At 45.3% G+C, this 26,411-nt stretch overlaps 1 protein-coding gene across 5 annotated transcripts in view; it reads left to right on the top strand.

Annotated features, from left to right (window-relative positions):
- LOC6538190 (polyadenylate-binding protein RBP45) overlaps window positions 1-26,411 on the top strand; it is an 82,803-nt gene that overhangs the window by 41,441 nt on the left and 14,951 nt on the right. For all 5 annotated transcript variants that reach the window (XM_039376823.2, XM_039376826.2, XM_039376825.2 and 2 more), the window contains one exon: window positions 20,654-20,741. In XM_039376823.2, coding sequence (XP_039232757.1) covers window positions 20,654-20,741 — 88 coding nt within the window. The remainder of the gene's footprint in view (window positions 1-20,653; window positions 20,742-26,411) is intronic.

The raw sequence follows: 26,411 nt of genomic DNA, 5'->3' as shown, positions 1-26,411 counted from the left end.
CTACGCCTATGGCTATACTTCAGTTCCAGTTCGAGTCTCTGTTCGAGTCGCAGGTCCATACAAATTTCACGAGTTTTACGAGCAGCTTGAGCAGCAGTTCAAGTAATGCTTTTTATGGTCTCGTCGTAAAAGTCGGCCAAGCCTCTAATAGCTGTCTAATGATATTTGGGCCCACAGAACGATGGCCGCGTGCTTGTCAAAGTTTACGTTTTCACTTTGCCTCTAAATATAAAAAAAGAAGAAAATAGCCCACACACACATCAACTATCACGTATCAGTATCACAATTATAGAAGCAAAGGTGTCGTCTGCCTTTGTTGCCCTGCTAAATCAAATAGAAATCAATTTGAAATTTGACAATTTCCACACTGACATTGGCTCAGTCAATCGACTCGACTCGCCTCGATTCCATTCGATTCGATTTTGATTTGGACTCCCTGATTCTTCGATTTTGTCATAGTTGGCATTCTGACTAAACGAAAGGCAAACACACTCGTGGCAAAAGCAAACAGACGGCGTGGGTGGCAATGTAAATACCAGGAGGAATGGGTGCCAGGAATGGGGCGTGGCACTTGTCTGTCTGCTCCCGCTCTTGTTTTGTTTCTTCGCTTTTTTGTGTGCGATCCACAGGCGGAGTAAAAAGTGCAAGACAAGACGAGTCAGTGAAGTGCGGCGGACAACGCGGCGTATACGTAACATTTAAACGCACGTCCACACTTGACCAGCTTTTCCTAGACAGGGAATTGAAAATCGAACTGGAGATGGAACCGTGGAACCGTGGAGCTGTAGTAGAACTGTGGAATGAAAGAAAAGTTTCTTTCGCAAGTTTGCTGGCGTTGCTTTGCGGCAAATTTGTTTTTAAATTTGCCGAGTGTCTGCCGAAATTTTCAATTGAATCCGTTTGTAGAAGATGCAGAAACAAATTGCCAAAAGCGAACGACACAAGAATGTGCAACTCGAAAGTTGTAAGCAAACAGACAAAGGCAGCCGTTGAATTTGGCTTATAAAGTGGCTACTCTTTTTGTCTGAGTGTCGCAACCGGCAAATGTCGTCCTTTGTTAGGGACGGTAAGGACGTTGACTGATGCGTTGGCACAGCTGCCAAGTAGCCTGGCCATTGTTGTGCTCTCAGTTTTCCTTTTTCCTTTTTTTTTTTCATTTTTCCTTTTGGCTTGGTTGGTCCAACTTTAAACAGGTGATCGATTTTTCACTTTGTCGCTATGGCACTTTACGCGTTGGCCGAGCGAAAATTTAATAAAATGTGGCGGGTCGGAATTTAATCCGCTTGCAGGCGGCTTGCGACACCTATCGTATATTAAATATGGCATATTTAAATTATAAAATAAAGTGAAATAAAATTGAGCGCGCAGAGCTGTGCAGATTACGGCTGAGTTTGTAGCCCATTTAGCTGTAGCTGCTGCCATAATGCAAATTATTTATATTATTTTATCTACCAATTTTTTTTTAGCCTAGCTCTCTCCAACGATTTGCATATTCATGTTTCTGGCTGCAGCGATAGTTTTTGCACTGTGCTTGAATGTAATTGAATAAATAAGCATATTAAATGTTTACCGACAGCCAACATACATTTTTTATAATTACAGCTTAAACTGGGCGGCCCTTTTTGCAGGACAAACCCTGAATATATATGGGAAAACACTATAAATTCTGTTGGAGAAGCCATTAAGAGCTCTATAATTGGACTGATGAATTCAGAGACGTAGTTCGGAATAACAATTGGCGAGTGGGAAGAGCTGCCTTAAAAGTGGAGTATAAATTCAGTTCGGCGTCTGCTGCTGAGTTAATGCATTTTCCGCTTCCATTGGCACACACAAAGAGCGATTCGTGTGCGAAAGTCGAATGTCCTTTGGCTGCACCTGCTGCTAACGCTGCTCCCTAATGATAATGATGATGATGATTACGATTATTATTGGCAGGCAGTGCATTGCATGCCGAGTGCATTTTGTCAACCTGCTCAGTGCTCATTGCTCATTGCTCATTGCTCACTACTCGCTAACTCATCGCCCATTATCGTCATTATTGTGGCCGTTATGTACGTTTGCCGCCATTATCATTCCGCCATGTCCTGGCGTGTCCTTGCTCCCTTGCAGTTATTATGCTTTAAATATGCCAGCTGCGTGCTACCCTTTGCTATATCTTGGGCATTTTTTCCGCCACAACGCCCTGCCTCGCCTCGTTGTTGCAGCTGCTCAATGGTTTTTAAAATTGAAAACTATATATCAATTGTGCCTAGGCCAAGGGGATAGTTTGTCGTCTGGTCCGGAGGCATTGGCATCGCCATCGCCATCTCGTCCTTTGTCTGGCTGCGCTTTTTTTTCTCCACCCAGCTTCAGATGGGCTGCTCTGCTTTCTCCTTATGGGCTTTCATTTATTTACTATTAACCTGTCATTGTTCATTTTTATTATTGTGTGGTTTTTATGCTCGCTTTTTGCGCTTTGTCCTCGCCATTTGTTGTTGTTGCAATCGTGTCTCGCGGCATTTTCTTACACGTGTGTGTGTGTTGCTATATGTGTGTGTGCAATAAATTGTTATTATCGCCGAGTTGCAGCATGTCGTCGTCCTTCCTTTTGGAAGGACTTCGCCTTGTCCTCCGCAGACCATGCCGAAAGATTTATAACTTTTATTATTATTGAAGCTTATTTGCCGCTTTATCTGGCGCCCCCAACTTTGGATCACAGCTCAGCCATAGTTTACGACTGGAAAATCAATCATACGCCATGTTTGACGCCAAGCCAAGTCAGCCGACCATCACCTGCCAGCTTGCAAAAGGAAATGGAGTCCCCAGTGGGAACCCTTTTGTTTTTTGTTTTCCCCGGGTTGTCAACGTCGTTTTGTATTAATTTTTCACCGCCACCCGACACTCATTGATGTTGGCTGTCATTAATGTCTTTGCCCTGCTGTCCATTCGCTGTCCACTTTGGCAGCGACTTTGTCTGGCTGCCAGCAAGGTGCTGGAATGCGGCAAAGAATACCCAATACCCAAAGGATGCACTCGCAAAAATTGCACTTCACTTTATGATGATCGATTTGAAGGAGTGAAAAGTTGGTCTATAAAAATTGGTCAAATGGTTAGTTGCTGCCGAAAAGTTTGCACATTCATTTAATTAGTTTGGTGTCTTTTTATGTTAGTATATGATGATCCATATAGTTAAGCATTCTCCACGTGTGACAGGATATAGAATACAACATATGGCATCCCATATATGCTGCAGAATGGGGCATTTCTTTACAGGCTGCCCTCTTAATTCAGTGGGCGGTGCAAGTGGGCAATGGATTAGTATGCCAAGTGACGTCCAGCGGCTGATGCCTTGTTATTAAGTGGACGCTGCAGTTCCACTACCACTTGCTGCTGCCGCTGGCTGGACAGAGGGAAAACTTTTTACAAACGTCACTCCTGTCCAGAGCTCCCTGGCATTCCGCCTGATTTTCCGCCCGTTTTCCTCGTCCTTTCTTGGGCTCCTTTGCCTTTGTTTTTTTGCTAAATGCCAGCAAACAACAAAAGCAGCATAAGGCAGTTTGGACAGCCGGGATGAGCATACAACTACGTAGCTAATACTTTAGCAGCCGGATTAGGTTCAATTGGAGTGGGCAGCGGGCTAAAGAGGAGAAGGGCGTAAAAAAAGAGACATCCCGGCTGGAAAAAAATCTCAAGCCCACACATACACACACACACACAGCAACACTCACATGCAACAAGGACTAAAAGAGAAAAGGAGGATGGAATAAAAACTGTTGTAGCAGGCATTAAAGTTTAAACGTTGGTAAATTCCTACAGCTTCCGCTTTGTTGGACTTCATGACAGTCACAGCGGGGACAATGGACCGCTTGACTGGACAAGGCCAGGTGGAGGCGGTGAAGACGGTGGAGGGATGCGACAGTGGAGGTCCTGTGGTCTGGTCAGGTGCGTTGTGTGCGTGATGGGTGCAAATTAAAGGACGATTACAAATATCGATCAAGTAGCCTTTGAAGACGAGCCAAGGCAGTAAGTCGAAAATCGTGTAACATTTCTGTCTTCTCTTGTGCGCTGAGAATGATTAAAAGCTTTATGTTCTGTAGTTTAAGCTATAGAGGGAGACCATATACAAGTAATTAAAAATGTAGAATATTATAGAGAATATCTTAATTCATTTTGGTATGTCGCTTAGGTTTCTGACTGGAACATAACTGGGTTTCTACTGATGTTGATATTCAATTTATTGTATTTCATTCCGATATCCAAGCTTTTTAAAGACCTCCGCACAATATACCAGCTCGCAGATGAGTCTGCCCAAAAGCATATAAAACGTGAATACTTTCCCCGGGAGCGGCGTTGCATACTTTTGTGCGCAGCGTTGGCAGATAAAAATGTTTGGCGGGCCATCATAACACGCACATGCACAAATACAAATACAAATACAAATGCATATGGTGGCAGCATTGTGCTTGTTATCCTGCGGGCACAGCATCCACATGCGGATCCCAGTGCTCGTAATTTCGCAATCGTCAATCATGATCAATGTTTTATACACAGCATTTTAAATGTCAGCCAGACTCGCATGCAAAATGTCTGGTCCTCTTCCTGTTGGAAAAATCGATGCCGTCTGGCAGCGGCTTTAAAGTCCGCTTTTGGGTTGGGGTTTGGGGTTGGGGTTTGGGGGCTGAGGTCAGCCGGGGGTCAGCTGGGCAGCCATTTTGCCGTACGGGTGGCTGGGCGCCTTTGCCTTTGCCTTTGTCTTTGGCGCCTGTTTGGAGGCTGTCGCAGCCACAGGAACTGGACGCAGCAACAGAAACAGGCCATGTCCGTGGCACCGGGCACAATGCAGCCGGCAGTCAACGCATTTGACAATGTCAGCCAAAGGGTGGCCATGGTTACCATTCAGTGTTGGCTTAAGTTCGCTTCCCTTGGGGATCCACAGAGAGATTAGTGTTGCTGCAGATGGAGGTGAAAGTTCAATGGGCGTTTTGGGAATAGGAATATGCATTTCCCCTTCTTTTTGTCTATATTCTTAGTTACCACTATTAAGGAACTTAAATTCATTATGTTTGAGCTTGCTCGTGCCAACCTAACCAGCACGTATGTATGTAAATCTCCTTGGAAACAAACCCCCCATCACTACACCCATGTTTGCCTACGGCTGCTGCTTGTGTTGGCCATGCGATGGCGCTATCTTGGTCATCCTCCGGCCATGACCATCGTCAACAGGATCCTCCTCGAATGACTAACAGCAGCTGCGGTGCCTGCCGTCAACTGAGGCAGAGAGACAGAAGCAGCAGCAGCAGCAGCGACCGCACAAAAAGCCACAAAGCCACATCCGTCTGTGCGCCGCTTGGGTCACTCGCTGCTCTGCTCTGCTCCTGGGTCGTGGCATGGCCTTTTGTTCTGCAGCTGCCGCGTGACCAGCCAAACAAGCAGCACCACCCGAGCACCACCTTCACCACCACCCACTGCTCCTCCATGCTCCCCTGACTTTGTGGCAACCGCGACACTTCCCCGTTCGCTGATTTGTATATTTCGTGGCAGCATAATTTATTGATTGAGTGTTTGGCCAGTCCACAGCAGCCACCCTGTGCCCTTACAATCACCAAAACCACACACACCACCAAACCACCCAACCACCCAGACACCCATGACCCTGCACCACCTTGCACAACCACCCACTTTCAATTCCGACTTTCAATTGTCATTGCGAATATTTCAGCTCGTTCTTTTTGCAGCGTTTTGTTTTGCTGGCCCTGTCGGTTTGATTTTGTCAGCTACGCTTTGTTGCGCTTTTCGCCAGCTCCGTCTGTCCCGCCTTTCCCGCTTTTCCTGATTTTCCACGCTTTTCCCCATCTTCATTCCCGTTAACTGTGTTTTTGCATCCAAACTAACACCGACCGCCGATCCACCGACTTCGCTGAAAATTTAAATTGGTTTGTTTTGTACTGCGGCGGCTTCTGGTGCACTGGCAGAAAAAGGGGCCAACACTTTAACATTAATATAATTATAAGCATGTTTCATTTCATATTTATAACTGTCCGAATATTTACTGCTACGCAGTTTCGTTTCTTGGTAACATGATGCATTCAGATGTATGGCTTTAATTATAAATTGCACATATTTGATGTTAAGGGAATACATTTAGTTCGTTTAATGGCATTTGCATAATTGACATAAAAGGACACTTTTCCCAGTGTCGTACTGCCACTGTTTCCAGAGCAGCGCTGCCATAAAATTGCAAATTGCAATTCGCTGGCAGGTCTTGGTCTTTTTCCACTTTCCCTCAAACCCGCCACCCCACCAGGACTTTTCCGCCCCTTTTTCCCCTCACTCAAGATGTCTGGCAGACATCAGCGTCATGTTGCGCATCGTTGACAAAGTTACGAGAAACTGTGGTAAATTTTATTTGAATTTCCAATGCATCTGCTGCCGCTTTCCTGCTTTTCCCCGCTTTTCCCCTGGCCCCAAAGCAGCAGCTGCTCGTTGCGGTTGGCAAGCGTTGATGAATGGAATGCAGTTAGCACCCGAAAAGCATGAAGCTTTCTTTTGATTATACTTCTTCGTCCCCTGCTCCTTCTTCATCATCACTGCTCCGTATTTTAGCCACCAATTAATCATGGCCCTGGGCAATCACTTTCTGCTTCATTAATGATCGCAGCCAGCCGCAAAAGATAAGCCCTGGCAGAGCAATTTTTAATCATAATGGGATCTCGCATCCGAGGGATCTCATCCCCACCTCAGTGCCATGTCAAACTTGTTGAGGCCGCCTCGAGGAGCCAGCCCGCATCATTGGCGGAATTGGAGGCCCAGGGCCAAGACAAAGACAACATGTCAAACAAGATGGGATGTGGCACGCTTTAATGATAACAATAAAACAGCACACACAACGCGCGCAGGCATCAATGTCACACATGCGGAGCGGGAAATGCGGCAAAGCACCAGCACAACTTTCAACTTTTACAGCAGGGGCAACAAAAATAAAAGTATGAGGGTGTTTCTTTTTTTTTTGAAAAATTGCCAGAGCAGCTTCTGCGTTAAATCAAAAAATTATATAGTCATATAGTCGGGCGCACACACATCGTGTTTGCGCCATAACCAACACATGGCCCGGAACAGGAGCAACATGCTCGGCATTTAGGTGCGGGCCCACTGCGAGTGATAAAGGCGATAAGGATGGCAAGGAAAAGCCACGGCTGGCAAAAAATAATTTATAATAGGCATCCTTAACGAGATGACAAGCCTGCCGAATGAGATAATGGCATCAAAAGGCGTGGCTCGTCGTCGGGATTTGTGGGCCGACCCCGTCGCATGTTTGGCAAATAACGAAATTACTTAACGTTGGAAAATAGGATGGCGCTTGTAAGCTGTTGCTAATAAATATTTCAAAATGGGAAAATGTGATTTCCAGCAGTGCAAGAGAGAGAGAACTTTCCTATTAAGCCGGCAATTAATTATGCAAGTCGAGACGCGGGCAAGTGACGTTGGTCGAAAGGTTGGTCAGTGAACCCAGGAGCGCCTAATTTGGGTTTTATACCTGTCTCGTCTGACGCTATCTCCCCCGCATATCTCCGCATATCCTGTCATTAACTGTCGCTCATCGGCATTAGCTCACTGGAGCTGCACAAACGCCATGAATCCTTGAATCCTTGAATCCAAACTGATGGCTGATACAGGGCGCGCGCAATAAAGTGTATTTTATGGGCAAATTATGTTTATTAGTGTGTCAAAATGTCAGCCTTATGCACGACAAACACACATATTAAAAAGCACATATAAAAATGAAATATGAAGCCTCAGACACACAGGGTCATAAAAGTATGGCTTTTTCGGCAGCCAATTTCGGAGAGTAAGGTAATTTCGGAGCACCAGCTTAAAAGAAGGACCGCAAGCCACACACAACAAAGTGGCGGTCAAAGGGCAGCAAAGGCCGAAGGGCGAAGGGTGAAAAAGGACGAGATGCAGGACGAGATGTGGGATGAGATGCAGGACGAGGCTGCAGGACGAGGCTGCAGGACGAGATGCAGGACGAGGTTGCAGGCATTGTAAAGCGGCCTTGTCCGTTGTCTACATTGTGGCAGCAGATATAATTCGATTTGCAAGCTATTCCCAACCCGCACACGAGCACACGATTCGAATATGAAAATGAAAATCATCGTAAAATTTCTTGAAGTGAAAAACCTTGAGCAATCACTGAAAGCAAAGTGCAGCAACGTTAAGAAATTACTTGCGCAGTTTACTCAAGCACTGATATATTTTAACAGTGTTTTTAAACACTGCCAAGTTTGCTTTGGTTTTATTATTCTTATGATAATCGGGAAACTTTAATTGGCAGACGTTTGCTTAGCTTTTTCCAAGTGTAAGCCAACGAACCGGGCAGCAACAAACAAATTACAACAATGGGCGTGCAACATTGTTGCATCAGAGAACGCGCCGCGATGCATGCTAAAAGTAATGCACAATGACAAACGCTCGTCCCAAACCACCACCATTACCAGCACTATCACCGCTACCACCACTGCCACCACTACCACCACTGGCACCGTGGCACCACCGAATCCGGCTGAAAAAACCCCGGGGGCGAGTGCCACAAAGACTGGGCCAGCATATAAAAATAGTGGCTGGCAAGATGGAGGAGGAGCGAGTGCCTTTGCCATTGCTTTTGCCCCTGCGATTGCGATTGCAGCCCACGCAGGATGGCCAACGCGCATGACGCGCTCCTCCAACCGCCGCAAACTCACTGGCTGTTCCGCTGACCCACCGCCCCACCAGGAGCCACCGAGAACCACCGAGCAGCACTCAAACCACCCAGACGCCCACTAGCGGAAGCTGACGAAATGTTGCCGATGAGCATTGCTAACGATGTGGGCAAGAACAACACAACGCCTACGAGGACGAAGCTATGACGATGACGAGGACATAGCCAGGACGAAAGCAGGACGAAGTCGGCAGCAACAAAATTGCAGCTAGCCACTTTCTTCCTGGGCGGGAATTGCATTATCTGCGCTCGTGTGTGTGTGTGTGTGTGTGTTTGTGTGTGCCTGTGTTTGTTGCGTTTTTATTTGCCGTCTATGTCTGTGTCTTTGTTGCTATTTTCTATTTTCTATTTTCCAGCTTCGGCTGCCTTCATTTGCCGCCCACTTTTTGTTTTTGGCCCGCTCGTTGCTCCTCGTCGGCGGTTGGGCGTAAAACTTTTAAATTAGAAATTTTTGTTAGTTGCAGAAATCGAGGCTTGGGGAAGGGCAAAAGTGAAGTGTTGGGACGCCAGCACTCAATAGTTTTTTACACTTTGTTAGTCGGTTAGTTTTTGTTGTGCATTTTTGTTGTTCTTTTTATTTTGTATTTTTTTTTTTATGTTGTGTTTCTAGTTGTGCGCTGCATTGTGGTTTCCATTGGCACTCGACAGTTGCTATTAATTTTTAATTTTTTCTTTTAGCTTTGCGCTCCTATTTTTACCCGCCCTGTGAGGTCAAAGTTTTAATGCAATTTTGGCGAGAGTGTTGAATAAGAAACAGCCTAAATGATTTGAAAACAATCAAAGGCTTATGGGTATATGATGATTTTAAAGGGAGAGATTGCGGATTTTATTTCGGATTTTATTTCTTTCTATTACCTCTTTTTTTTTTTGCTCACAATAAAACCCATTAACATTGCGCGCCCACAAAAGTAGGCAATACTTTTCGTGGGCTTCCTTTGTGCGCCCGTGTGCCGTCAACTTGTTATTGCCTATTTGCCCAGGTCTGGAGTTTAACAAAAGATGAGGTGATTGAAATTTCGCTTCACAAAAGAGAAAAAGCAAGAAAGCCAGAGATAATTTCAGCAATAGGCGTCACCTAATGGCATTCCGCAAATTGTTTGTTGAATTCACAGGCAAGGGCAAACGCCTGTCAAAACGACTGAGATTCAGGACTTCGGGACTTACTTCCTCTCTTTCCCCCGAGCTCCTCGTCCTAATGGAATGGCATAAAAAAAAGGTTGTCATGCTGCCAAGAAGCGGCGAAGACGATGACAAAAAACAACAACTTAATACCCAGCTGATGCCTATTAAGCACAGCATTTGTGGCACCACCAACACCCAACACCCACCATTCACCATTCACCACCCATCAACCCAATACCACCCACTGTGCAGCGCTGCGTGTGTCTTGCCCTGATTTTGTGGCTGTGATATTTTCATTTGCTTGATTTGTTTTGGCATAATTCTGCCGTCTTTCCGGCTTTTTTCCTTTCGGCTGGGCTATTGGTAAATTATTGGGAATCTCGTTGTGGTTGCGGAACTCGCATCGTTTGGGCATTGCCAAACCGCAAATCAGCAGTTTTCTGTTTTTTTTTGTTGTTTTTTTTTCCTCCCCCATTTTTCCCCTTAGCCTCGCATATTAAGCATTCGCCATGGTGGCCCGGACTCCACTAATTTGGGCATGCCAAGTGACGATGCACACGTAGCAGCAATAATTTCGGCTAATTGCTCTCTGAACAGCAATTTAAATGCGAAATGAATTCAGTGTGTGCCATACGCCCACAAAAAGAGGGCCAGAAAATAGTTTCATTTGAAGCTACTGCTGCAGTTGTAATAATATTACGCATACGCTCTGTATGCGTGTGTGTGCGCGCCCACTGCAGGCTGCATATTAAAAACGAGTTTTGCCGTTTTTGGCCAGACTAGACCGGACTAGACCGGACCACGACGAGCCACTGGAATCCGGAATATGGATATCTCGTCTCGTCATACATACATGTCGAGTATGACTTTCATTGCAATTCATATCTGAGCGCAGACATCGCTCGGAAAATGGCAGAAATTAAATTCGTCTCTCGACTGACAAATGTCCCCCGAGTGGGCAAAACCAGAAAAGTACTTGACGATACGTAAAAGTCAAGTCAAATTGCAGGCAACTTCCCCTTTCCCGAACGCATCCCCTTTTTCCATAAGTCAGCTTGTAATGTTGTTAAGCATCCAAAGATACTGTCAGTGTAGTGGCCACAGAATGCAAGGGGGATGGGGGGGAATGTCCTGTGGGGCACGACTCTTCTGGCTGTATCTGCAGCATTGTATCTTTAGTGCTGCCGCCGGAGTCGGCAACTTCAACTTGCTCCGGGTTTTTGCTGCTCCTGCTGGTCGTCGCTTTGGCTTGGTTTCACTGGGTTGGGTTTGGCTTGGTTTGGGTGGCTGAAGAGCAGCTGATGTTGATGATGATACACACTCAAGTGCGCTTTGGGTACAGCAGTTGAGTAAATACACAAACAGGACACACACACACACACGTGGCACTGCCCTCAAACTCACCCACACTCAGACTCACACTCACACACACGGGTACACACGGGCACACGCGTCGTATGCGCAATATGGCGACGTCTAAGTTGACTTTGGCGCTGTTGCCGCTTTTACTTATTTATGCCAATTTTTGGCCTGCGTGTGCGAGAGTGCGATGTGCCTGCCGGATTGTGGCTCGTTTGTTATTGTTGATTTTCGGCCGGCTTTGCTTCTATTTAAGCATTTAAAGCAAGATGCTACGTGAGCTGAATGCCGTGCTTTGAGCACCCCCAGCCTACACTGCAAAAGGTCTGCACTAATTTGGGCATTAAGCACTTAAAGAGATCATGTAAGATAGAAAGAAAAGCGAATAATAATTATATGGTTTAAATGCTGATACTTACTTAGCACATAAATAGCCCAAAAACGGTAAATTTCACATTCAATACAGATTATTTATTTATAATTTGTTCGATTTGAAAGCTGTCTAACTTGTTCATTTTGAAATCCTCACCGCTGCGTTACAGTAATCCCCCTTATTAGCCAACCAACATGACCCACTCCCACCAACTGGGATATGTTTAAATTCCACCCCTTAACCCACTGACAACCCCAGGGACATTAAAGACCTCCAAACCAAGCCAAACGAAACCGAATACGAATCCAAATCCAGTCAACCAACGAACCAAGCAGCCGGCACAAATTTAACCAACTGAAGCCACTTGGGAATCGCTCTGACATCGCTCGCGCATTGGTTTTATTTCATTAGTTCTGCGCCAATTTAAATATTTAACGAACATTGCGAGTTGATAGCATTTGCCGGCAGCTTTAAATTGACAAAAGCGAAACAGAGCGAGATCGAAAAAAGAAGTGGGCAAATGAACGCGACTGTGGCATAGATTAAATTTCCGCTCTTATGAATGGGCGTAGCTAATAGAAACGGTGGTGCAGGCTGGGTGGTGCTGGCCAGTCGGGTGGTTGGGTGGTTAGTTGGCTGCGACAGCATGGTAGCTGCATATATTTTGAGTTAGGTCCCTGCTGATGCCGCACATCCGTGGTCCCCGGTCGTCGTTCGTCAGTTTCAAATGTCCGAAAAAAGAAATCCAATTTGCCCGGCGCTGCCTCGCGTTGGCAATGCCCCATGGACATGCGTTAATAAAAAAGAAAAAAAAAAAAAGAGAGCGCTCACAAAAAAAAAATAAAAAATAAGATGGAAAACGTCGGGCCAAAACAACACAGGCAGGAAAAAAACGGGCCAACTGGCGACGACTGCAGCCGGGCATCCAAACTGAAATCCAAAACTGGGGGCCACGGCCATGGGAACGTGTAGAAAATAAAAATTTCTATTTAAATGGCAAAAATCAACAAATGCAACGCAAAACAATCTAAAACACAAATCGAAATTAAATGACCGCACTTGCACACAAAAGCGGGCTTCACAGAAAACAGAAAGCGGCCAAGCACACACCAACACACACACACACACAGTGGCACATGTGCACAGTGAAAAAAGTGGGGGAACATGGCAAAAACAAGCCACTCGTGGCCAACAAAAAAAGAGCGAGAGTTTCGGAAAAAAATGGAAAGCAAGTGACTGAAATAAAGTGCAGCAGCTGCGCAGCTTTCTAAAAAAAAAAAGGTAACAAGGTTTGTAAGAGTGTGCAGGTTGTGGAGCAGGGAAAAGGGGGTGGGGAAGGGGAAGGGGTGTCGGTCAGCTTGCCGGCCGATTTTCCATGTATGTGTTAGCCAAATGCTAGACGCGGGTTGTGCAATTTCAACATTTCATTCAGCGACGATTTTTGAATTTCCAGCTCGTCGTCTTGTGCGTTTTTTCGCCTGTGATGCATTTATTGTTTTTTAACATGGTAAATGCCTCAGCAGAGCTGGGATTTTAGTCTGAATTTAGGGAATTATTAAATAAATAGTACATACATCTGTTTGTATCTTTTTAATGAAATTCAAGTTGGTGGCTTTTATACATACATTAATTTACTTATAAAGCCGCCCCTAGAAATGATCTCATTCGGCACCCATTCGAACACCTTTCTGTGTCTTTTTGGCCAGATTAATTAACTGCAAACGTGCGAGACTAAATGAAGTCACTTGCCCGGATTTTCCATAAAAAGGAGCCGCATACACTTTACAATTAACACTCCAACGCCCAGTGAACCCCATACCATCCCATCCCAGCCTAACCCATATGTACAAGTCATGTTGGGGAGTTGGGCCAAAAAAAAGGAAAAAAAAAAGGAGTATCACTGCCACTATTACGATACTATAACCACGACAGCGATTCGGGCCAACGGACTAACGAGTGACACTACGAAATAAAGGGAAATGCCCCGTAAGTGTGGATATATCAACACCTACTGTTTACTCCTATATACAAGCCGCCCACAGCACAAATAAAAATTGGAACTGGCCAAGTGTAATGAAAGCGGAAAAGAGACGAAATACCGGTAACGGCGGAAAATAAAAACGGTAACCGCAATTTGACCCAGGTTTTTACTTGCTTTACATTTTCGTGGCGCCCGACAAATATGCAGATTGGCGGGGGACCCCCTCCTCTCCCTTGCCGCACCTGCGACGCGTTTACCTCTAACATGTGCTACCAACGACGACAGATACATTTTCCGGGTGCTGGTTTGGTTTGGTTTGGTTTGTGTTTCCATCCCCCAGCCCAACCCGTTCCACCCCCTTTGACAAACGCTTACAGCAGCGTTAAATGTTCACCGGGGGTTGTGCGGCAGGGGGCGGGGGGCGGTCATGTTGTCTATAGCCATGCTGTGCGTTTGTGTGCGTGGGTTATAACTAACCCGGACCCAAATGCAAACACACGGGCTTCGAAACAGCACGGATAGAAAATTATTTCGAATATTTATAACAAGAGTAGATGGAATTTTGAAATCAATAATACCAAACATACATGATTTGGGTAATTATAACTCGTTGAAAGTTGCTCATAATGGTGGAAATAAAAGAGAAACTTGCTCATTATGATGGAATTAAAACAGAAATACCTCGTTGCAACTTGCTCATGGAATTAAAAGGTAAATATCTCGTTGCAACTTGCTCATTATGGTTAAATTAATAGAGAAATGATGCATCAATACATACTCTACCTATTTTAAAGTGATATTAATCATAGTTACCTACTGAGGTTTACAACATTTCTATAAAATATAAACCAATAAGCTGGTAACCTTTAGCTGTTCAGCAAGTGGTCAAATTTTCTGCCAGTGTACCGCCTGGCTTCTTTAAGCCAAGTTTGTTTTGTTTCGGCCAACGCTGCTTTTGTTGTTTCTAGGCCGGAACACACGCAATTTCCATTTCGCAGTGGCTCTGTGTGTAGAGATTGCCAAGTTATAAGGCAACATGTTCTTGGCACTCGGCACTCAGGACTCCGGACTTCGGACTTTGGACTCCCGAACTCAACCTTGCTGCATTTCTTGGCCTGTCCAGCCTTTTTTCGATTCCTGGCTACGCAAATTCGTTGTCGTCTACGGGTTTTCCAAGTGCTACTACTGCTGCTGCTGCTGCATTGTGAGCTTCACACGATTGTCAAACCCCATGAAGTTGGAAAATCGAAAAAGTACCCGTTGTAGGCAGTAGGCTACTGGCATTTAAATGCGAATTTTGCACGCGATCTGCAAACGGAATGTGGGAGCCTGCCACATTTAAATCAAATTATTGACATTTGCTTAAAGGCCGGGCGCTTGAGTCGCATACAAATGATTTAAGTTTCGGTCGGCACTTAAAGTCAAGCACTCCGCACAGTCAGCACTAAAAAGGACTTGAGTTGGAGGTCCTCTGATAAGAGAGTCGGCAATTGCTGGGGTTGCTGATGATTCCGGTGGTTGAGTGGGGTGGAACTGGGTTTTTTTGGCCCCGGGGGCAGCAACCCTTTTGCCGCATTTGCGTTTGCCTTTGCTTCTGTCATGTTTTGTTTTTAATAGTTACTGAATCTCATTAGAATTTAGATGAGTCTTAATGAGTCATTGTTTTACACGTTAGACGAGCGCAGAAGACGCCAACGCCGCCGCCGCCGGTGGCAACACAAACAACAATACAACGGTAGTGCACTGCTCCCAAAAGTTTGCAAAGCCAGTCACGAAAAACATGAAAAGGTGGCGAATTTCCGCGCAAATTTTACTCAGAACACCCGCGAAAACACAGACACAAAGACACAGGAAAAGCGAGTCACAACACAATGAAATTTTCATTTGATCTGCGCGACGCGACAACTTGATGAGGCAGCACCACCCAAGCCACCCACTCTCCTTTTTTCCAAAGCAATGATGTTGCTACCTGAATTATGCAGAGAAAAAAATACTCGAAGCTTATACCTTTATAACTTTTAAACAACTCCTACTCTCCGTTTATATAGGAAATAAGTTATTCAACTTTGTTAGAAAAGCTCGTTTCATTTCTGAAATTTCATGATTGTGTTGAATATGTAACTCCTTTATTTTGCTCCGTGCACTTACACAATACAAGCGACTGGGACTCATTTAAGTGGCAACTTAAATGCCACGCACACTTGCGGAAATGATGCTGACTCCGAGAGCTCGGTTATCAAAGATTCGTGGCGAGAATGGGCACAAAATGGTGGCAAAGGATTGCGGCCTGGCAGCTTGTGGTAATCAGCATTAAAAATCAGCATTATCATCGGCAAGGCGGCAACGCAAGTCTAATGGCGTCAAAAGAGACAGCGGGCTGGAAGTTCGCAATCCTTAAAGTGACTAGCGTTTCATTAGCGAGTCAAGTTGATTGGCTTTCGAGTTGGGAGTTGGCTTTCGTGTTGCAAGTTTGCTGCACAAACAGGCGCTTGCAGCTGCAACGTCGAGGACGTAATCAAGATGAAATTAAAGCGCAAAGTTTGCTTTAAGTCGACTCGTGCAGTGGCCAACGCTAATTAGATTTTTTAGTTCCACTTAGCAGTTGGCCAGAGCCCACTGCCTGCTTTCTTTGCTCGCCATTTCATGCAAATGAATGAAATTAAAAGCACATTATACTTTATAATGCGCCCTGATTTGCCCCCCAAGCAAATTTAATTTAAAGATTTGCTGAGCCATCCCATACAAATGTATATGTATGTATAGATGTATACTTAGCAGAACTTGGGCAGCCCCAAGATAACCGCAGTGCCAAATTGTGGGCATAAGTGACTCTCGAGAGCACATAAATGCGGCAGGGAGCCGAGCCCATTGATTGGGTTTTAGGGGACGGCCTTGATCAAAGTCATAAGTCAGCGGCATACAAATCTCCATGTAAATATCCTTTCACAGTTGAGTTGTCCTTTTCGGACATCCCGGGCTGGCACAGCACGTCTAAGCAACTGGATTATTAACATTTCAATATAATTTGTGGGCCTCTGCCTTCATATTCACAGGACGAAGGATGGGAATGGGAATTGGGTAGGGGAAGGGCAGCCCTAACTTTTCCTGCTGACGTCTGGGAAAATTAACGCGCCTCAGGACTTTGATCCTTTTTTTATATATGTATATGTATACTACATGACAGAGGGAACCCGCTGCGTGTTTGGGCCCCGTATTTGCTTACATATTCATCAATTTTTGGGTTAAGTTGTGGGCGGTTATCCAGGGTATCCAGGTATGCGGGCATCCGGGTTGGGTTCATATGTATCTCAATGTGAATGTGAATGTAAATGTGAATGGATGCTGGGGCGGCCAGCACGTTTTGCGGTTGTTGGCGTCAAATTGTTTTGCTTGTTTGGGGCTTTCACTGTCACAGCGGGATGATATCAGTGCGCAGTCGGTCAGCTGGTGGTTTTTTGACCGCCGGCTAAACGCTTTTAGCTTTAATGCACTGCCCACTTAGTTTTGGGCCAGTTCATAATTGCCATTACGCATACGCCGCGTGGTCGCTTACAAAGTGAATTGCGAAATGAGATTGCCGGGCCGGTCAATAAAACATTATGGTGGAGCCCACGGATCGATGCGACTGGGACACATACATCTTGGCAAGGCCGTGGGCAGAAACTCCTCGCTCCCTGGGGGCTGATCAACCAGCCAGCCAGCCAGCCAGCCATCCAGCAAGGCAGCCAACCACATCCTGGTTGAGGCCGGAATCGTGTCCTCGATGGGGTTGCGTGTAATTAAGCGCTGCAGCTTATGTAAGACAAACAGGAAATAAGGTTTAGCACAAACGCATAAATAACAACGGCAAATCAGTAAAGCAAGGCGGCGGCAGGCAGTGGGTAACATAAATAAAGGCATACAAACAATGAAAGCGGATAACATAAAATTTACAACAACTAAAGCCAACAAAACAGGAGCAGCCCAAGCAGCCAAGTCAAGTAAAAGTGGATAGTTATGCACTGGGAGAAATAAATATAAAATCTATTCACCAAATCATACAATAAATTAAGACTTTCATACATCGGCTTTCTGGGCAAAGAAGTTAAACGCTAATGAAGCTAATGAAACTGCGAACGAGTTTTTTATCAGTGTTCCAATGGCGCACACACACATGGACGCTGGTATACGCCCTGAGTAGCTTCCGTCTTTAATCAAATGGCAAAAAGGAGGTGTGGCAGGAGGCACTGCTGACACACTTAGTCCAAAGGCGACTCCCAGTACCCGCCAGCTGAATCACCTGGCTGACGACGATGTTAACGCTATCGCCCAGAAACTCACGGAGGTTGATAGGTGAAGTGAGGCAGGGCAGTCAGGTGAACGGAAGGGGACAGGTGCGTCCTCGGCAAATATACAAAACACTTGTAACTGCCGTGCAGCTAGCAAGGATTTATGATTAATTTATGGGCACGTGTGTGAAAGACAACGGCAAAGACAACGACAACGACAACGGCAACGACAGTGGGCGACTGTAACGATGGCAAAAACTTAATTAACTCATTACATACGCACCGTTTTAATCAGCAAACGAGTCGAGCAAAGAAATGAAAAGCTGCCATCGCACCTGACATGCTGACACCGAAGGCGGCTGACAGCTTGGGGGCGTGGCAGTGGCAGTGGGGGGCCAAGAACTGCCAATCGAGCCCGCGGCTCAGTGCAAATTTAAAGCGGCCCTTTGACTACAATTAGTGGCTGCCACGTTTGTCTGTCTCACACACATGCACACACACACACACACAGCACACGGCAAACGTATCTCACGGATACGGGCGAGTGCTACGTTACGTTACGTTACGTTACATACACTTGGCAAGTTGCGTGCCAGAGTTTTTGCGCCTTTTTGGCCAACCAGGCGAAAGCATTTCACCTTTTGAGCCAGCCGTGTGCAAAAGGGCCACGATTGATTTACAATAACCCCAACTACTCGAGCCGAGTCAAGTCGCCTCAATGTACTAAGCCGCGCTCGGTGCCGCCACTGCGATTACAATGGGCTCATTAACGGTGGCGTATACGCAATTCGCAATTAAATAAAAAGTGGCCACGCACACACAAACGCAAGCACTGCGAGGAAAATCTGTATGATTTGATGGCTTCTAGAAACAACTCATTCAGGATTAAGAGTTACTTTAAAATGTTTGAAGTTTGCCCTCTTCCAACGACTACTGAATAAACATAATTTTAGTAATTTCTCTCAGTGTTCCCTGCTTGCTATATTTGTACACGTGAACACGCAGAGATTTACTCGTTTGGTTTGTGTTTTTAAAAGGCCAACAGGCCGCAGTCAGAACGAATCAACTTATTCAGGCCGCCCAGTAAACCGCGCCTTAACGTTTTCACCATCAGTTCCGCTGGCTCTGGGAAATTCCTTTTAATATTTATTTAACACAAAAGCTTTCCGCATTTCGCATTTTGCCTTCGCTGCGGCCGCCGCGTCGACGACGTTGCCGTTAATTTTTCGCTTTGCTTTTCATTTTCGCAAAATTACCGGAAATGTTAATTTCTGCACGTGCAGCAGACAAGGCCGTTGGGCGTTGGGCGTTGGGCGGTGGGCGGTGGGCGTTGGGTGATGGGTGGGCCACGCCCAGCGGCGTTGTCAGCCTCGAATGTTGTCGTCGTCGTCGCAGTCGCAGTCGTAGTCATCAGTGGGCCCCAGCTGAATAGTGCTAATTATTTAGGGTAAGAATTCACAGTGTGTGTGTGTGTGTTTTGTATTTGTACAAATGGGAAGGGGCGTTGTTGGGCTGACCCCCGAAAAAAATGCCACCGTTGCATTGGCCCTTAACCCATTACCACCCCACGTGCGTCGCCTTTCGCCAAGTCTTGGCTGCAAGTTTCGGAGCTCAGCGCTGAGCTGGGCTCAACCAAACTGAGCTGACACAAGAGCGCACGAAGGACAACGACAGCGAGCACCACCAGAACCACCAGGACTTGCTAAGCCACCCAGTAGTCAACCCACTCTGCCTTTGGATTTGCCATTCGCCTACTTTCCTTCGCATTCGCGACTTTTTTCTGTGCCAAAGAGACAAAGCACACAAAAATAATAATAAATGATTGCGATTCGTGCTAGTGTGCGTGTGTTTGCTTTGCATGTGAGCTTCTTATTGTATAAGCGTACACTCTAAACTATCTTCTTCTACATTTGATAGCAAAAGAAATGCTCAATAAATTTATGGAATATCTTTATAAGGATGTGAGATATTTAATATCTTTTGGCATATTTATTCCTTGAATTAATCCATGCAGTTTGCTTTGAAATAAATATATTCTATAAGAGATCGTAAAAAGTTGTTCAATGCGCAAAGTTTCTTGTCTGCTAGATCCTTAAGCTCTCTGCAGTGATGGGTGGTTGGCTGGCGGATAGGTGGTTGTTGGGTGGTGGGTGGTAGCACCACCCACTGCACTTGTGTTTGTGCAGCCTGCATGACAGCGAATGGCTTTGAGTTTGTGCATGTGTACACGATGTTTGGCCTGATGATGGGGCCAGAAGATTCGAGCGTGGAAAGTTTACTTAGATGAATGGGTTAATTAGTATTAATGGGTACGTTCTTCGGGGGTGGGGCGAGTGGGCGTGGCAGCATAAGAGATACACACAGTGGGCAAAAAGTTTTCCGCGACGCATCTGAAAAACTAATACAGTGTGGGTGGCCGTGGCAACTCGGCAACTTTTGTCATCATTTTCGCCCAGCCATTTGAACCCATCAATCTGCGCGGCTCCTTTGTGATTTCAATTAACTTATCTCTGCTTATGCAGCATAAAATTATACATGAGAAAGTTCTGCTTCTTAGAGATTTTTGCGTACGTTCTTTTTTTTTTATGAATATGCATTAAAGTGAAGCGTCAGCGTTGGCAATAAATTGCGAAATAAAAGCGCATGACTTGAGTTTCTCTTTTGATTTGCGTTTTTATCTGGTGCATATTTTGTGCGATTCACGATGCGCCAGCGGCATCAACCCTTTTACCAAAAAGTCCCAGTGAAAATCTGTGAAAATCTGCGTAAAAAACCCGATACTCAACTTGACACACTCTCCCACTCTTTTTTTGCAGAACAATTCCACATCTTTGTCGGCGACTTGAGCTCAGAAATTGAAACTCAGCAATTGCGCGAAGCATTCACACCATTCGGCGAAATCTCGTAAGTATTAAAATGCAAATTTTCCATTTGCCAGTTAACTTGGAATTGCCTTTTTCCCATTTTCCCAATTCTGCAGCTTTTATTTCGCCTTTTCCCCCTTTACTTTTTTTTTTGTGCGACAATTTCCCTGTCACACATTCTCTGATTATTGGCAGGCGCGTGTGGAGGAGGCTCACAATTCGCAACTCACAACTTGCTACTCTATAAAAAATTCATAACTGAATGGCAAAAAAAATGAATTTATGCAAATGCCACTTTGGCCGAACTCTTTTTCGCTGTCTGTAAGTGTCGCCTCGAAGAGCCAGTTGAGAGAGATGGAGAGTGAGGCAAAAAGTCGGGGCATTCAAATATTTAAGTTGCTATTTTTCGGCATGAAAAGGCAAAGTCACTAGCCACCCACAACCACTTACCACCCACGACTCACGACCCGCAATCCACCTCCTCTCCCGTGGCAACGACAGCATCAAAAACTTGGCTTAATTAACTTCTGTTTAATCGCAAAGTTTCGAGTCAAAATGTTAGTCCGTCTCCTGGGAGGAGCTGCTCCTCCTCTGTGTCCTTCTCCACCTCCTCTTCCGCCCACAAAAGGAGGCCCTGCGGCGGCTTATCAAAAATTACGCCAAAGTATTTGATTTTCGGATTTGCCGCTTGCTTGAACCGCGAAGCGAAGGATTCAGTCAGCCGGTCTGTCTATCAGCAATCTGCTCTGCTCATCTACCAGCCGATGGCCAATTTAAATTTTAATAATTACAAAATCATTCTAATGACTCTGGCCTTGATTGGGTTAAAGGGTTCTCTGATTCGCTAATGAGCTGGTCATGTCTTTCATCAAATGCTCTCGAAAGTGTCGTGTAGCATCAGTTAAATATGATATTTAGGTAGGTGTCTAGAAGTAGGCAATAATATTTATAATAATTCGAATTCGGAGTAAGCCCGCTTATTGCATGCTCTTGGGCACCTTTAAATAGAACAAACACAACACATTTACATGTTAACCTCAGTCAGGAATAGAAAAGCGATACCACTCCAATCACCACGCCTGTTGACAACCGTATCGATGGCTACGCATTTCAGTGCCATTGAACAATCGTTTGGCACCTTTGTGATAGCTATCGCTGACATCATTATCGCCGATACTCCCCCAAAAACTCAAACCACATCGCCAGCTGATTATCTTCGCAGGATGTTGGAGGTTCTGAGACGAGAATGGGTGGAGGGAGAGAGGAGCTGGGTTGGTATGGGACCGGCTTAAAGAACTTTATTTCTTATGGCTTATACTTGGGACCCGGACCCGAACCCGGAGCCGGAGTCGATCTGCTAGCCAACATGTCAAAACGCTTAACGCACAAAGTCGCCGGGATTCGGTCGTGCGGCTCCCAAGGATCAAGATGTCCCCTCTCCGGCTGTCAAAACTTTTATGCGTGCCTGGCGTTGTTTGCCCTTTTTTTTGGCTTTGTTTTTCTGGGTTTGTTTTTTTTTCGTTTTGCGGCGCATTGTTGCCCGGCTTGGTGTTGCCTGGTTTTGGCATTATATTCTTTTTTTTTTTTTTTGGTCCGAGGTCCCAGCGCATTTTGTTTCGTTTTGTTAAATGCGCGGCGCGTGTGAATATTTAATAAGACCTGGCAACAAGCCCCCAGAAGCCAAAGCCCACAGCCCAAAACAAAAGTCAAAGCCTGGACAAAATGCCCGACGGATTCGTTCGCTAGCTGGGCGTTTTACTTATAATAATCATAAAAGAAAAAAAAAAGTTGCCGGCCAGCGTCGCCAACTTCGCCGCCGCTGTGGTTTATGCTTCATAAATGAAAAGTAAACTGCCGGACCGGGGGTAATTGCCAAAGTTTCCTGGCAGCCCGCTTTAGTGCGGTGTCGAGGCCCCAATTGTCCAAATGAGAAGTCGTACAGCCGCTGGGGGAAATCAATTTGGAACCCCCACCACCCACCACCCACCGAAGTCGGAAGTTGGCCAATTGGCACAAGTGTGCCGGGTCACTAGTGTAAGTGACCAAAACGAGCAGGTCCTTTTATCCCGCAACTGTAATGAGCGCAGTTCGATTTCGCAAAAGGGAAACCTAAAGATTGGGGGAGCAAATCACGGTTCGGAAGGCAGAAATTCATCAAAAACTTTATCGTTATCTTAAAGGCCAGCGATGAGATGACCGTGCTGGCTTCTTGGCAGCTCAAAGCCGAACGCTTCCCTTCGCAAACTGCAAGATAAATAAAAAGTTTCCAGCATGAGGTCAAATTTCTAATTTCCGAATTACAAGAAGCCACGCCCACTCCGACGCCCACGCCCACGCCGGCAAACACAGACAGAATATATTTGTATTTTGTACTCGAACGGAAATATTTGAACACGTCGGCCAGCCGGAGACGCAGGCGGAGTTCTCGAGAGATGTCTTTATTAGGAATTTGCATAAATTTTAAAGTTTGCCAGGACTTCCGTTTGGCTGAAAAGCAGAGGCAGGCTCCCCTGCACAGAAATATATGTAAAGTAGAGTTGGCTATCGATAGCTATCAACGTGCCCACTAAGGGATAGCATTACGAGAGTTTTTAAGGAAGTAACATCACTAGCGTCGAGAAAATATAGCGAGTGCAAGGCATACGAAGAGCAGAAAATTACCATAAGATCGTAAAAAGTTAGAGTCCAGTTGTCAAGTTGAAAGTAGTCGTCGAGGGATCAAGTCCGAGCATATAAGTTGGTGTGTCGGAGGGTCAAGTCGTCGAGTCGTTGAGTCTTCAAGTTGCAGCCATCGCCAGCAGAGCCGAGGAGGCGCCATCTCAGTTAATTGTCATCCCGCAAGCTTTTGTTACACATCCAGCATGATTCTATTAATAAACTGGCTTTAATGCCTTACATTTGGGGGCTCGTCCCGGTCTAAAGCCTTACATTTGAGGCCCGATCCGGTCAAATCAGTTGGATACATAAGCTATTTGCAATCCGGGGTGAAATTCAAAGCGTCAGTACGTCATCAGAAGAGAGCGTGTACTTAAGCATGAGCGACGACGAGCGAGAGCAAGAGAGAACGCATGCTTTAACACGATCGCAAACGCGCAACGGAAGGGAAGTTGGAAAAGGAGAAAATCAAAAGAAAAACAGAAGTGAACTGGAAATACAAACTCAGGAAGAGATGAATAACGAGAGTCTTCAACAAATAATTCAGCTTCTAACGCTGAAAATTCAAGCAGACGAAGCCACTGACAGGGAGCGGAATAGAACCACAATTTCAGCTGAAAATTTTGCGAATGTGGTTCCGGACTATGACGGAGAGACTATTCCTGTGGAGAAGTGGTTCAATAACTTTGAGCAAAATGCCGAGGCATATGGCCTGAGCGAACAACAGAAATACGTACAAGCACGTGGAAAGATTTCAAAGTTGGCAAAACTGTTCTTGGATTCGGAAGTTGTTAATACGTTTGAGCAGCTGAAAAACGTATTAATAGGAGAGTTTAGGCGTACAATGAGAAGTGCCGATTTACATGCCCAACTGGGAGATCGAAAGAAAAAGAAAGATGAGAGCTTCCAAGAGTATATTTTGATAATGAAAAATATAGCAGCACAAGGAACGATTGATGAAGAGTCTCTTATTGGATACATTGTGGACGGGTTAGATATACCAAGTGAATTCAAATTTAACCTGTACAGCTGTAAAGAATTTCACGAACTGAAAGAGAAATTCGAGATATATCAACGCAAGTGCATGTCCAATCAAGCCAAGTCGTACAGTGGTGGCAAGAAAAACATATCCAGTGCCAGTCACCGAAATACTCGTTGCTTTAATTGCGGGTCAGCGGAGCACCTAAGGAAGGATTGCAAGATGGATACCAAGTGCTTTAAATGTGAAGGCGTAGGACATATTGCAAGAGAATGTCCACAAATATCCAGATCTGTGCAGGTGGTTCAGTCTTCAAAACGACATAAGGCGATTAACGTGAACGGAATTGAAATAAATTGTCTGGTGGACACTGGAGCGGATGTGTCAATCGTTTGCAACTCAGTTTATAGGAAACTGACCGACGTGAAATTGGAAAAATGTTTCACTGTACTGCGAGGCCTAGGAAATGTTAAAACCATGCCGCTGGGTACATTTACGGGAGCTGTGAGCGTCGATGGAGCTGAGGTGGAACAAAAATTTTTTGTGGTTCCGGATAAAAATATTGAAGATGACGCACTGCTTGGTTTTGACTTCGCTTCTAAGTTCCGGGTCACGTTGGACGAAGAGGGATTCACTTTCACCAAGGTGTCAGCGCGACCAGACAGCGCTGGACATAATGAGCTAAGTATTTACAATATTGTCGAGACCGAGAATAACATATGCGTTTCCGAACAGTTCAAGCCGATAATTCAGCCGTTGGTCGACAGTTACAAGCCAGCTGAATCTCCTATCGAGTGCCCTGTTCAGATGAAGATCGTACCGGACGAACAAATAAAACCATTTCGTCACCAACCAAGCCGATATTCAGCTGTGGAAGCGACCGCCGTTAGAGATCAAGTGGACGATTGGCTTAAGAATGAAGTAGTACGGAAGTCATCGTCAAATTTCGCAAGTCGAGTTGTCATTGTGAAGAAGAAGGACGGAACAAACCGAATTTGTATTGATTTTCGTCAGCTGAACCGGATGGTACTCAGAGACAGTTTCCCTGTACCCTTAATTGATGAAGTGCTAGAAAAGCTGCAATCTGCGAAAGTATTCACTGTCATGGATCTCGAGAACAGCTTCTTACATGTACCGATCGAGGAGTCTAGTCGTCGCTACACTGCGTTTATCACCAAAGACGGTTTATTTGAGTTCTGTAAAGCACCGTTTGGATTTTGCAACTCACCTGCCGTGTTTAACCGTTTTGTCAATGCCATTTTTCAAAACCTGATACAAGAAGATGTCATGCAGATCTACGTCGACGATATAATCATATTCGCTCAAACAAATGAGGAGTGCATAGTCAAGCTAAAGAAAGTCCTGGAGGAGGCAGCTAAATATGGATTGCGCATTAAGTGGAAAAAGTGTTCCTTCTTGGAAAAGAGGATCAGCTTTTTGGGTCACACAGTGGAGGACGGCAAAATCTGGCCAGGAAAGGAAAAAACACAGGCTGTTCAGAAGATTGCTCGACCCAAAAACATTAAAGATGTCCAATCGTTCTTAGGATTGACAGGATTCTTCCGGAAATTTGTACGAGGGTATGCAGTAATAGCCCGACCGCTAACAAATTTGTTAAAGAAGGACACCGAGTTTATATTCGAAGCCGAGCAAATGAGCGCAATGAACCAGCTGAAGGATATACTGTCGAATGAACCTGTCCTGCAGTTGTATAACAGAGAAGCACCAACCGAACTACATACTGATGCTTCTATGAATGGATTTGGTGGCATATTAATGCAGAGATTCGGAGGCGAACTTCATCCAGTTGCATATTGGAGCAAGAAAACTTCAGCAGCAGATTCAAAGCGCCACAGTTATATTTTAGAAGTTAAAGCTGCGTATCTGTCGGTCAAGAAGTTTCGCCATTACTTACTGGGAGTCGAGTTCAAGTTGCTCACCGATTGCTCAGCGTTTTCTCAGACGGTGAAGAAGAAGGATGTACCCAGGGAAGTAGCTGAATGGATTCTGTATCTTGAAGATTTCACATTCCAAGTTGAGCATCGTGCTGGAGATAAAATGAAACACGTCGACAGT

This window comes from Drosophila yakuba, chromosome 3R (genome assembly GCF_016746365.2).
Source record: "Drosophila yakuba strain Tai18E2 chromosome 3R, Prin_Dyak_Tai18E2_2.1, whole genome shotgun sequence".
Classification (NCBI taxonomy): Eukaryota; Metazoa; Arthropoda; class Insecta; order Diptera; family Drosophilidae; genus Drosophila; species Drosophila yakuba.
The sequence above is the reverse complement of the archived record's forward strand: the minus strand, read 5'-3'. Positions and strand labels throughout refer to the sequence as shown.